Here is an 11,908-nt window from a genome sequence, read left to right on the forward strand (position 1 = left end):
GGCGGCGGCGAGGTGGGGGGGGGGGGGCGCCGCGGCCGTGCGAGGGCGGCGGCGGCGGCCGCCGGTGCCGGTGCCGGTGCGGTCCCGGTCCCCGCGGGCCATGCGGCGGCCGTAGCCATGCAGCGCGACGGGGATGCGGCGGCGGCCGCCGCGGCCTCGTACCGGGTGCTCAGCCGGCTGCTGGGCTATGGCACCGGGCCGGAGGCGGGCGCGGCGGGCGGTACCGGTGCCGGTACCGGTACCGGCGCGGCGGGCGGGGGGCGGCTGCTGCCGGGGGCCGGACCGGCGCTGCGCAGCCCACGGCCGCAGCTGATGGTTTTCCGCAACGCGGCGGCCGAGGGCCGGCCCGGCGAGGACTGCGGCCCGGCGGCGGCGGCGGCGGCGGGCGGGGGGGTCCCGGGGGGCGGCGGGGCCGAGCTGTGCCCGCGGCACCGCTGCGCGCTGGAGCCCAAAGCGGCGGCGGGCTGGGGAGCGGCGGCGCAGAGCGGGCTGGAGCTGCAGCTGGCGGCGCTGGGGCTGCGCCCGCCGGGGCTGGCGGCGAAGGCGGCGGCGGGCGCGGGGGGCACCCCCTGCCCGTGCCTCGGGCCGCCCGCCGGCGAGGAGACCAGCGATGCGCTGCTGGTGCTCGAGGCGCTGGAGCCCGACGAGGGCGGCAGCGGCTCCGAGGACGAGCCGGGGTCCCCGGGGCGCGGGGCCGCCCGCGCCGCCGGCAGAACGGCGGGTACCGGCCCCGCGCCGCCGCCCGCGGGCACCGGCACCGGCCCCGGCGGCAGGAAGGGCTCGCTCCGCATCCGCCTCAGCCGCCTCTTCCGCACCAAGAGCTGCAGCGGCGGATCGGCCGCCGGGGACGCCGCCAGCGCCGCCGCCTCGGCCGGGAGCCTCACGGATGTGTGCGGGGCCCGCGGCCGCGAGCAGGAGCCGGGCAGGTACGGGGGTACCGGGGGTGGGATGGGGAGGAGGCGGCCGGGGGTGTCCCGGGGGCCGGGGCTGTCCCGGGGTCCGTGTCCCCGTGTCCGGGGGTGTCCCGGGGTCCGTGTCCCCGTGTCCGGGGGTGTTCCGGGAGCCGTGTCCCCGTGTCCCGGGGTCCGTGTCCCGGGGCCGTGCTGTGATGCTGTACCGGAGGGGGTGCGAGGCTCCGGGGCCATCCCGCCCGGCGGGTCCCGGTTGGCATCCGGCTCTCGGAGCGGCTGCCGAGGCCTCGCCGCTCACGCTGGAGCCCGGGAGAAGCCGCTGGAGCTGCTTCAGGCCTTCATCCCTGATGGGGATGGTGGAAAAACCTCTGGGAGCGGGGCTTGGAGCATCAGTCCCGCGGGAGAGGAGGCTCGGGGGGACCTTCTTGCTCCACAAATTCCTGACGGGAAGGTGCAGCAGGTCGGGCTCTCCTCCGGGGAACGAGGGATGGGGTGACCCCAGCTGTGCCCCAGGGAGGTTTGGGTTGGATTTTGGGGAAGATTTGTTGGTGCAGAGTGTGGCGAGGCACAGGCTGCCCATGGAAATGGTGGAATCTCCATCCCTGGAGTGGCTCAGCGAGTGTGAGGATGTGACACTGTGGGGACACGGGCTGGTAGCCGTGGTGGGGTTCTGGGGGAGGTTGGACTCGCTGGTCTCAGAGGGCTTCTCCAAATTCTGTGATTCCGTGACCGATGAGTGGGAGAAGGTTCTTCAGGTTGGAGAAGGTCCTTGAGGCTGAAATAGGTTCTCCTGGTCGGAGAAGGTTCTCCTGGTCTGAGAAGGTTCTCCTGGTTGGAGAAGGTTCTTGAAGTGGGAGAAGGTTCTCAACGTACATGAAGGTTCTCCTGGTTGGAGGAGGTTCTCAAGGCTGGAGAAGGTTCTCCTGCTGGGGAGAAGGTTCTTGTGGCAGAAGAAGGTTCTCAAGGTTGGAGAACATTCTCAAGGCTGGAGAGAGTTCTCCTGGTGGGAGAAGGCTCTCAAGGCAGGAGAAGGCTCTGGAGGTTGGAGGAGCTTTTCCTGCTGGGGAGAAGGTTCTCGTGGTGGGAGAAGGTTCTCATGACTGGAGAAGGTTTCTCTGGTGGGAGAAGGTTTTCCTGCTGGGGAGAAGGTTCTTGAGGTTGGAGAAGGTTCTTGTGGCTGAAATTTCTCTGGTGGGAGAAGGTTGTTGTGGCTGGAGAAGGTTCTTGAGGCTGGAGAAAGTTCTCATGGCTGGAGAACTTGTGGTGAGAGAAGGTTCTCGAGGCTGGAGAAGGTTCTCGAGGCTGGAGAAGGTTCTTGAGGCTGGAGAAGGTTCTTGAGGCTGGAGAAGGTTTCTCTGGTGGGAGAAGGATCTCGAGGCTGGAGAATGTTCTCCTGGCTGGAGAAAGATCTTCCACTGGGGGAAGGTTCTTGAGGTTGGAGAAGGTTCTTGTGGCTGAAATTCCTCTGGTGGGAGAAGGTTCTCCAGGCTGGGGAAGGGTTCTGTGGTGGGAGCAGGTTCTCCTGTGGAGTTCCTGCTGGGTCTCCTAGTCTCTCCTCACGCCATTTCCCGTTTTTTCCCTGCAGGAAACACAGACTGACGAGAACCCAAAGTGCCTTTTCCCCGGTCGTGTTCAGCCCCCTCTTCACAGGTGAGGATTTTGGGGGGGATTTCTGCAACTTTGGGTTTTTTTTTTGTCTGTTTTGCTGTGGGACGAGCGGGGAATTTCACTTCTATGGGATCCCAAACCCTCAGAATCTCTGAGGTGTCCCTTGGTCCTGCTGGGCTCAGACCCAAAAAGGAGACCCCAAAGAGAGGCTCTGAGCCCAGGGCAGGGCTTAAACCACCAGGAACGGGATTTAAACCACCAGGAACGGGGTTTGAACACCAGAACAGGGTTTAAACACCAGGAACGGGGTTTAAACCACAGGAACGGGGTTTAAACCACAGGAACGGGGTTTAAACCACAGGAACGGGGTTTAAACCACAGGAACGGGGTTTAAACACCAGAAATGGGTTTAAGCCCTAGGACAGAGTCTAAGGTTCCCCAGGAAACAGTTTAAGCTCAAAGACCTGGTCTAAGACCCCCAAGGAAGGGTTTAAACACAAAGACAGAGTCTAAGATCCCCCAGGAAATGGTTTAAGCTCAAGGACAGAGTCTGAGACCCCCAGGAAGGGGTTTAAGCCCAAGGACAGGTTCTAAGACCCCCAGAAAAGGGTTTAAATCCTAAGACAGAGTCTAAGACCCCCAGGAAGGAGTTTAAGCCCAAGGACAGGGTCTAAGATCTCCAGGGGAGGAGCTGCTTTTCCTCAAAGGAATCTGCAGAGGAAAGCCTGGAGATGCCGAAGCTTTGCTTTAATCTGGGAGGTTGATTTCGTTGATTGTCAGTTTATCTGGTTCTTTTTAAAACGACTTTTTAAAAAAATTCAATGATTTTTGGAATGTCCCTGGTGCCAGACGTGGATCAGCTCTGCTCGATGCGGGAATTCCACGCTGGGAAAAAAAAAAAAATCCCTTGGATCCTCCTGATCCCATCCAGCTGCTGGGCTTGGGGGGAAAAATTCCCTCCAGGCCTCTCCGAACTTGGAAAAAATTTATTTTGGGAGCGGCAAACGGGGATAAAAAAACCTCCCAGATGCTTTTCCCGGGTGATGCCAGGCCCAGCTGGGTTTTCCATCTCCTTTTCCAGGCGAGACGGTGTCGCTGGTGGACGTGGACATTTCCCAGCGAGGGCTCAGCTCCCCTCAGCCGCCGACGCCTCCGCCGCCGCCCCGCCGGAGCCTCAGCCTGCTGGGTACCGCCTGGGGACCTGGGAATTGTCCTTGGAAAACTGGGATTTATCCTTGGAAACCTGGGGATGGTCCTTGGAAACCTGGGATTTGTCCTTGGAAACCTGGGATTTGTCCTTGGAAACCTGGGAGTTATTCTTGGAAATCTGGGAATTGGCCTTGGAGCCTTGGGGATGGTCCTTGGAAACCAGGGGATGGTCCCTGGAAACCTGGGAATGGTCCTTGGAAACTTGGGATTTGTCCCTGGAGCCCTGGGAATGGTCCTTGGAAACCTGGGAGTTATCCTTGGAAACTTGGGAATTGGCCTTGGAAACCTGGGAGTTATCCTTGGAAACCTGGGATTTGTCCCTGGAAACCTGGAAATTCCAGTGCTGGAAAAGGAATCCCTGTCCTCCAGCAGTGCCCAAACCAGAGAGGAGCTGTCACTGGGAATTCCCAAATTCCCTTTTCCAGACTGTTTTCCCAGACTCTCGAGCTCCACTGGGAATTCCCAAATTCCCTTTCCCAGGCTGTTTCCCGGGCTCCCCTGATTCCCTTTTCCAGGCTCTGGGGCTCTGCTGGGAATCCCCAAATTCCCATTTCCATGTTGTTTTCTGGACTCTGCTGGGAATTCCCTTTTCCAGACTGTTTTCCCAGACTCTTGTCCTCCACTGGGAATTCCCAAATTCCCTTTCCCAGCCTGTTTCCCGGGCTCCGGGGCTGTGCTGAGAACCCCCAAATTCCCTTTTCCATGCTGTTTTCTGGGCTCTGCTGGGAATTCCCTTTTCCTGGCTGTTTCCCGGGCTCCCCTGGGAACCCCCGGATTCCCTTTTCCCGCTGTTTCCCGGGCTCCAGGGCTGTCCATTCCCGCTTTCCCACCTGTTCTCTCTCTCCTAGATGATTTCAGCGGGACGCTGCCTCCGGCCGTGCTGCTGGGGCCCGTGGGCTCCTCCCTGCAATCCTTCCCGCTGCCGCCGCCTCCGCCGCCCCACGCCGCAGGTCAGCCCCGCCGCCGACAGCTCTGCCTTCCCTTCCCTCTGGAATTCTGCCTTTCCTCCTGGAATTCTGTCTTTTTCCCTCCTGGAATTCTGCATTTTCCCCTCCTGGAATTCTGTATTTTTCCCCTCCTGGAATTCTGTATTTTTCCCCTCCTGGAATTCTGCCTTTTCCCTCCTGGAATTCTGCCTTTTCCCTCCTGGAATTCTGCCTTTTCCCTCTTGGAATTCTGCCTTTTCCCTCCTGGAATTCTGCCTTTTCCCTCCTGGAATTCTGCCTTTTCCCTCCTGAAATCCCCACTTTTTCCCTCCTACAATCTCCAGGTGTCTCTGGGTGACAGTGACAGTGGCCCTGGGCTGTCCCTGTGAGTGACAATAACCCCGGCTGTCTCTGGGTGACGGTGACAGTGACAATGACCCCGGCTGCCTGTGTGTGACAATGACGGTGACAATGACAATGACCTGTCTGTCTGTGTGTGACAGTGATGGTGATGGTGACAGTGACAATGACAATGACCTGGCTGTCTGTGTGTGACAATGACAGTGACAATGACCCGGCTGTCTGTGTGTGACAGTGACAATGACCTGTCTGTGTGTGACAGTGACAATGACCCGGCTGTCTGTGTGTGACAATGACAGTGACAGTGACAATGACCTGTCTGTCTGTGTGTGACAATGACGGTGACAATGACAATGATGGTGACAATGTCCTGTCTGTCTGTGTGTGATGGTGACAATGACAATGACAATGACAATGACAATGACAATGGCGGTGACCATGTCCGTCCGTGTGTCCCCGCAGACGCCTTTCCCCGGCCGGCGCCGCTGCGGCCGCCCGAGGCCCCGGGCCCGCCGCCCCTGCCCTGTCCCCTGGCCCGGCCCGACCCCGGCAGCTTCGCCGCCAGCCTCAGGGAGCTGGAGAAGGTGCGGGAACAGCCGGGAAAAACGGAGCCTCGGGATGGGATTTGGGAATGCGGCCCCTCAGGAGGGACTGGGATTTGGGAAATCGGCCCCTCAGGGACTGGGATTTGGGAATGCGGCCCCTCAGGGACTGGGATTTGGGAATCCGAGCCCTCAGGGATTGGGATTTGGGAATCTGAGCCCTCAGGGACCAGGATTTGGGAATGCGGCCCCTCAGGGACCGGGATTTGGGAATGCGGCCCCTCAGGGACCGGGATTTGGGATTCCAACCCCTCAGGGATTGGGATTTGGGAATCTGAGCCCTCAGGGACTGGGATTTGGGAATGTGGCCCCTCAGGGACTGGGATTTGGGAATGAGGCCCCTCAGGGATTGGGATTTGGGAATCTGAGCCCTCAGAGACTGGGATTTGGGAATCTGAGCCTTGGGGACTGGGATTTGGGAATGCGGCCCCTCAGGGACTGGGATTTGGGAATCTGAGCCTTGGGGACCGGGATTTGGCATTCCAACCCCTCAGGGACTGGGATTTGGGAATGCGGCCCCTCAGGGACTGGGATTTGGGAATGCGGCCCCTCAGGGACTGGGATTTGGGAATGCGGCCCCTCAGGGACTGGGATTTGGGAAAATCGGCCCCTCAGGGACTGGGATTTGGGAATGCAGCCCCTCAGGGACTGGGATTTGGGAATGCGGCCCCTCAGGGACTGGGATTTGGGATTCCAACCCCTCAGGGACTGGGATTTGGGAATGCAGCCCCTCAGGGACTGGGATTTGGGAATGCGGCCCCTCAGGGACCGGGATTTGGCATTCCAACCCCTCAGGGATTGGGATTTGGGAATGCGGCCCCTCAGGGACTGGGATTTGGGAATCTGAGCCTTGGGGACTGGGATTTGGGAATCTCAGCCCTCAGGGACCGGGATTTGGGAATCTGAGCCCTCAGGGACTGGGATTTGGGAATGTGGCCCCTCAGGGACTGGGATTTGGAAACCCAGCCCCTCAGAGTTTGGGATTTGGGAATGCGGCCCCTCAGGGATTGGGATTTGGGATTCCAACCCCTCAGGGATTGGGATTTGGGAATCCATGACCTCTCCTGAGCGTGGCAGGGGGGTCTGGATCCACTCTGTCCCCTCAGGGCGTGGTGTCCCCTCATCCCTCGATCCCACAGAGCTGAAATTCCACAGGGGGGAATGCCCTGCTGGGAGTTTTCCCTTGGGAATCACAGGGAGCGCCCTGCTGGGAGTTTTCCCCTGGGAATCCTCATTCTCCCTGTTCCCAGTGCGGGTGGTACTGGGGCCCCATGAACTGGGAGGACGCCGAGATGAAGCTGAAGGGAAAACCCGACGGATCCTTCCTGGTGCGGGACAGCTCCGACCCCCGGTACATCCTGAGCCTGAGCTTCCGCTCGCAGGGAATCACGCACCACACCCGCATGGAGCACTACCGAGGTGAGACATTCCTGGGATTCCTTGGGATTCCTTGGGATGCCATTCCCAGCTCCAGTAAATAAATTCACCCACCATATCCACATGGAACACTACCGAGGTGAGCCATTCCCGGGATCCCAAAATATTTGGGATGTTATTCCCAGCTCCAGTAAATACACACCCGCATGGAGCACTACAGAGGAACAAAGAGCTGGCAGTGCTCTGGAAAAATGGGAATAAGGAGCTGGAAAAATGGGAATAGAGAGCTGGCAGTGTCCTGGAAAAATGGGAATAAGGAGCTGCCAGTTTCCTGGAAAATGGGAATAAGAAGCTGCCAGTGCCCTGGGAAAATGGGAATGAAGCAATTCCCCTATGATTTCCCAAAAATTCCTTGGAATGATGGGAATAATTCTCCTATGATTTCCCAAAAATCCCCTGGAATAACAGGAATGATTCCCCTGTGCTTTCCCAAAAATTCTTTGGAATAAAGAGAATCATTCCCCCGTCCTTTACCAAAAATCCCCTGGGATAACTGGAATGGTTTCCCTGTACTTTCCCAAAAATCCCCATGGAAAAAAGGAATAATTCCCCTGTGATTTCCCGAAAATCCCCTGGAATAACGGGAATTCTTTCTCTTCGGAAGGGACCTTCAGCCTGTGGTGCCACCCCAAGTTCGAGGACCGCTGCCAGTCCGTGGTGGAGTTCATCAAGAGGGCGATCATGCACTCCAAAAACGGGAAATTCCTCTACTTCCTGCGCTCCCGGGTCCCAGGTGAGCCCGGGAATGGGATTGTCCAGGGATCCAGGGTTCCAGGTGAACCTGGGAATGGGATTTCCAGGGATCCAGGGAATGGGATTGTCCAGGTGAGCCTGGGAATGGGATTTCCAGGGATCCAGGTGAGCCCAGGAATGGGATTGTCCAGGGATCCAGGTCAGCCTGGGATTGGGATTGTCCAGGGTTCCAGGTGAGCTTGGGAATGGGATTATCCAGGATTCCAGGTGAGTTTGGGAATGGGATGTTCCAGTTGAGCCTGGGATTGGGATGTTCCAGTTGAGCCCAGGGATTTAATCCTGCCTGACCCTGATCTCCAAAATCTCCTTTTTTTCCCCCAAAAAGGTCTCCCTCCGACGCCCGTCCAGCTCCTGTATCCCGTCTCCAGGTTCAGCAACGTCAAATCCCTGCAGCACCTTTGCCGCTTCCGCATCCGGCAGCTGGTCCGGATCGACCACATTCCCGAGCTCCCGCTGCCCAAGTGAGTCCTGGAATTCCCCCCGGATCAAAACCTGGAATTCCCTCCCCCTGGATCTAAACCTGGAATTCCCTCCCCCTGGATCTAAACCTGGAATTCCCCCCGGATCAAAACCTGGAATTCCCTCCCCCTGGATCAAAACCTGGAATTCCCTCCAGATCAAAACCTGGAATTCCCTCTCCCTGGATCAAAACCTGGAATTCCCTCTCCCTGGATCAAAACCTGGAATTCCCTCCGAATCAAAACTTGGAATTCCCTCCCCCTGGCTGTGTTTTGGGAATTTTGGAGGAGTTATGTCTCAGGGATCCGGCAGTTCCCAAAGAGCCTCTGGTTGTATTTTGGGAATTTCAGTGGGGCTCAAGGATTCAGCTCTTCCCTGTGTTTTTCCAGGGAAGAGCCTCCGGCTGTGTTTTGGGAATTTTGGAGGGGTTGTGACTCAAGGATCCGGCTGTTCCCGGTGTTTCTCCGGGATGTATTTTGGGAATTTTGGAGGGGCTGTGACTCAGGGATCCGGCTGTTCCCGGTGTCTCTCTGGGATGTATTTTGGGAATTTTGGAGGGGCCGTGTCTCAGGGATCCGGCTGTTCCCGGTGTTTTCCAGGCCCCTGATCTCCTACATCCGCAAGTTCTACTACTACGACCCGCAGGAGGAGCAGTACCTGTCCCTCAAGGAGGCCCAGCTCATCTCCCGACAGAAGCAGGAGCCGGAATCCTCCACGTAACGGAGCCGGCCCGGCACCCACGGTGCGGGAATGGCTCGGGAGGGGCTGGGAATGGGCTGGGAATGGGTTGGGATGGGCTGGGATGGTTGGGAGTGGGCTGGGAATGGGCTGGGATGGTTGGGAATGGACTGGAGATGGTCTGGAATGATCTGGGAATGGTGTGGGAATGGTTGGAAATGGTCTGGGATGGTTGGGAATGGTCTGGGATGGTTGGGAATGGTCTGGGATGGTTGGGAATGGTCTGGGAATGGTCTGAGGTGATTTGGAATGGTCCAGGGATGGTCAGGGTTGTCTGGAATGATCTGGGAATGGTTCAGGGGTGATGTGGGAATGGTCAGGAATGGTCTGGGAATGCCTCAGGAATGCCTCAGGAATGCCCCAGGAATGCCTCAGGAATGGTGCCTCATCCCAGGATCCAACCCACGTCCCGCTGTTCCCTCTGAACCACAAATCCCTGGAGAAGCCATGGCTGCTCCCTCAGGGGCCTGCTACCATTCCCAAACTTTCCTTGGGAATGAAAACAAGACTTCCTGGCCTTTTGCCATTCCCAAACTTTCCTTGGGAAGGAGAACAAGACTTCCTGGCTTTTTCCCATTCCCAAACTTTCTCTGGAGAGGAGAACAAGGTTTTGTGTTCTTCTGCCATTCCCAACTTTCCTTGGGAAGGGGAATGAGGCTTCCTGGCCTTTTGCCATTCCCAGAATTTCTCTGGGAAGGAGAACAAGACTTCCTGGCCTTTTACAATTCCCCTTTTTCCCATTCCCATTCCCATCCCCCTGTCCCCCAGGCCCCGATCCCCTCTGATCCCATCTGATCCCAGTTCCCGGTGTTTTTTTCCCGGCAGGAATTTGGTTGTTGCCCTCCTGCCGTGGTGGGGAGGAAGCCGAGCTGCTCCTGCTGCTGCTGCTGCTCTTTTCCCTGGAGGAGAGGGCCCAGCATTCCCAGGAATCCCAGGAAAGCCAGCATTCCCAGGAAAGTCAGCAGAGCAGGATTCCTCCTGGGAAAAGGAATCCCGGCCCCGCGGGATCCCCGCGGAACGAAGAATGTCACGGCACTATTCCCAAGTTTTCCTGGAAGTTTTCAGTTTGGATTGTCTTTGGATTTTTTCTTTTTTTTTTTTTTTTTTTGTTTGATTTTTCAGCATGAGGAAAAAAAAAAAAACCAACTGGATTTTCTGATCCCACCTTGGAGGAATTTCAAGGGGAATTTTCTGGGAAGATCCCTCTGTTCCAAGGCTTTGATCCTCACTGGAGAGCTGCAAACGGAGCCGGGGGGTTGGAATAACCCCTGGGAATAACCCCTGGGAATAAACAAAATGTGGAATTCTCAGCAGCTCCCCCCACTTCCCAGGATTTTGGGAAAAAGAGATCCAAACCCTCCAGGATTGGCAGGAACATCCTGGGGAAAAGCTTGAAGACGAAGAAGAGGAGGAAGGAAGAGTGTTGGGATGTGATGGATCCGAAGGGAACATTCCTGAAAAAGCTGCTGGAATTTCTGGAGCTCTCCCTGGATCCTGCAGGGATCCCAAAATTTGGGATGGGCCCAGCCTATCCCAGGTGGATTCCAGAGGCTGGGAATGAAGATTTCCTCTGGTGGATCCTCCTGGAGCAGCTCCCTCCTCCCCCTGGGGTATTTGGGAACGGCAAATCCAGGAGAGTCGTGGAATCTTTCCCGATTTTTGGGCACAAATTCCCTCCCTCACCCCTTTGGGATCCCGGGCTGCTGCTCCATCCCCTGAGCGGGAATTCCATGGGGGAACTTCCAGCTGGGAATTCTGCAGGATTCTTCTTCCCTGCTGTGTTTTCACAAGGAGCAGCGTTCCAGTGCTGTGAATCCAAGGAATTGCCCCATCCTGCTGGAGCTGAGGATTCCCTGGGAGCTGCCAGGACCTGGAATTCTTGTGGATTTTAATGGAAAAAAAAAAAAATTCCAAGCTGCTTTGCCACGAAAGGTGCTACAAATCCTGCCCTGCCTGCCTCCTCCAGCTGGGATTTGGAGGGAAAACAAACAAACAAACAAACAAACCCACAATCCTTAAAAAAATTCCAGGTTTCTGGGTGAAACCGAGCTTGAAAAATCCGTGGAAATACCTCGTGGGACTGTGTGAGGGAAAACCTTCCTAAAAGCCAGGCCTGCTCCAGCTTTTCATCCCAAAAAAACCCCAAAAAACAAAACAAGAGACTCTGGAGGAAAAAAAAAGAAGGAAAAAAAGAAAAGTGGATCAGGGATGGATAATGGGATGCAGGGAATTTGGGAAGGTGTGAGGGAAAATCCAGGGGAAATCCTTTTTTTTCCTTGGGGTGGTGGTGGCAGCATTCCCACTTTTCTTTGGGAAGGGGGGGCACTGGGAATGGGAGCTGGGGTTTTTTTTGGGGTTTTTTTGCCACCCTTGGGTGCTGCCAATCCCCCAAAAACTCATCCTGGGGTGTTCCAGTGTCCCGAAATCCCATCCTGGGGTGCTCCCAGTCCCTAAAAATACACCCTGGGGTGCTCCCAGTGCCACCTTGGGGTGCTCCCAGTTCTCCCAGTGCCCCAAAATCCCATCCTGGGCAGCTCCCAGTGCTCCCAGTGCCACCCTGGGGTGTTCCCAGTCCCTAAAAATCCACCTTGGAGTGCTCCTAGTGCCCCAAAATCCACCTTGGGCAGCTCCCAGTGCTCCCAGTGCCACCCTGGGGTGCTCCCAGTGCTCCCAGTCCAGGGCTTCACCCCAAATCCCAGGAATTTCACGGGATCCAGCCTCACCTTTGGAGGAGGAACGAGCAAATTCCAGCAGCTCCCAGGGCAGGAGATTCCCAGGATTTTGGGAATCACCCTTTGGAATTAAAAAAAAAAAAAAAAAAATTGCAGCTTTTGCTTAGTTTTATTTTGATTTTTATTTTTATCCCCCCCCTTTTTTTTTTAATTTTTAATTTTAATTTTTTTTT

At 56.8% G+C, this 11,908-nt stretch overlaps 1 protein-coding gene across 1 annotated transcript; it reads left to right on the forward strand.

The window, feature by feature from the left end:
• Positions 1-44: 44 nt before the first annotated feature.
• Positions 45-11,161, forward strand: SOCS7 (suppressor of cytokine signaling 7). Its single transcript, XM_030256203.4, has 10 exons — positions 45-926; positions 2,497-2,561; positions 3,601-3,705; positions 4,577-4,678; positions 5,477-5,598; positions 6,867-7,035; positions 7,658-7,786; positions 8,132-8,267; positions 8,865-9,007; positions 9,829-11,161. Exons 1-9 carry the CDS (start codon positions 118-120, stop codon positions 8,983-8,985), a joined length of 1,758 nt encoding a protein of 585 aa, XP_030112063.4. The 5' UTR covers positions 45-117; the 3' UTR covers positions 8,986-9,007; positions 9,829-11,161.
• Positions 11,162-11,908: the final 747 nt, after the last annotated feature.

The sequence above is a fragment of the Taeniopygia guttata genome, chromosome 27, assembly GCF_048771995.1.
Source record: "Taeniopygia guttata chromosome 27, bTaeGut7.mat, whole genome shotgun sequence".
Classification (NCBI taxonomy): Eukaryota; Metazoa; Chordata; class Aves; order Passeriformes; family Estrildidae; genus Taeniopygia; species Taeniopygia guttata.

Excerpts from the sequence above, each read along its gene's own strand:
- SOCS7 (XM_030256203.4), top strand. The coding sequence starts at position 118 with ATGCAGCGCGACGGGGATGCGGCGGCGGCCGCCGCGGCCTCGTACCGG. Across the intron at positions 4,679-5,476 it reads TCCGCCGCCCCACGCCGCAG|ACGCCTTTCCCCGGCCGGCG; the intron begins GTCAGCCCCGCC and ends GTGTCCCCGCAG. Across the intron at positions 5,599-6,866 it reads GCCTCAGGGAGCTGGAGAAG|TGCGGGTGGTACTGGGGCCC; the intron begins GTGCGGGAACAG and ends CCCTGTTCCCAG.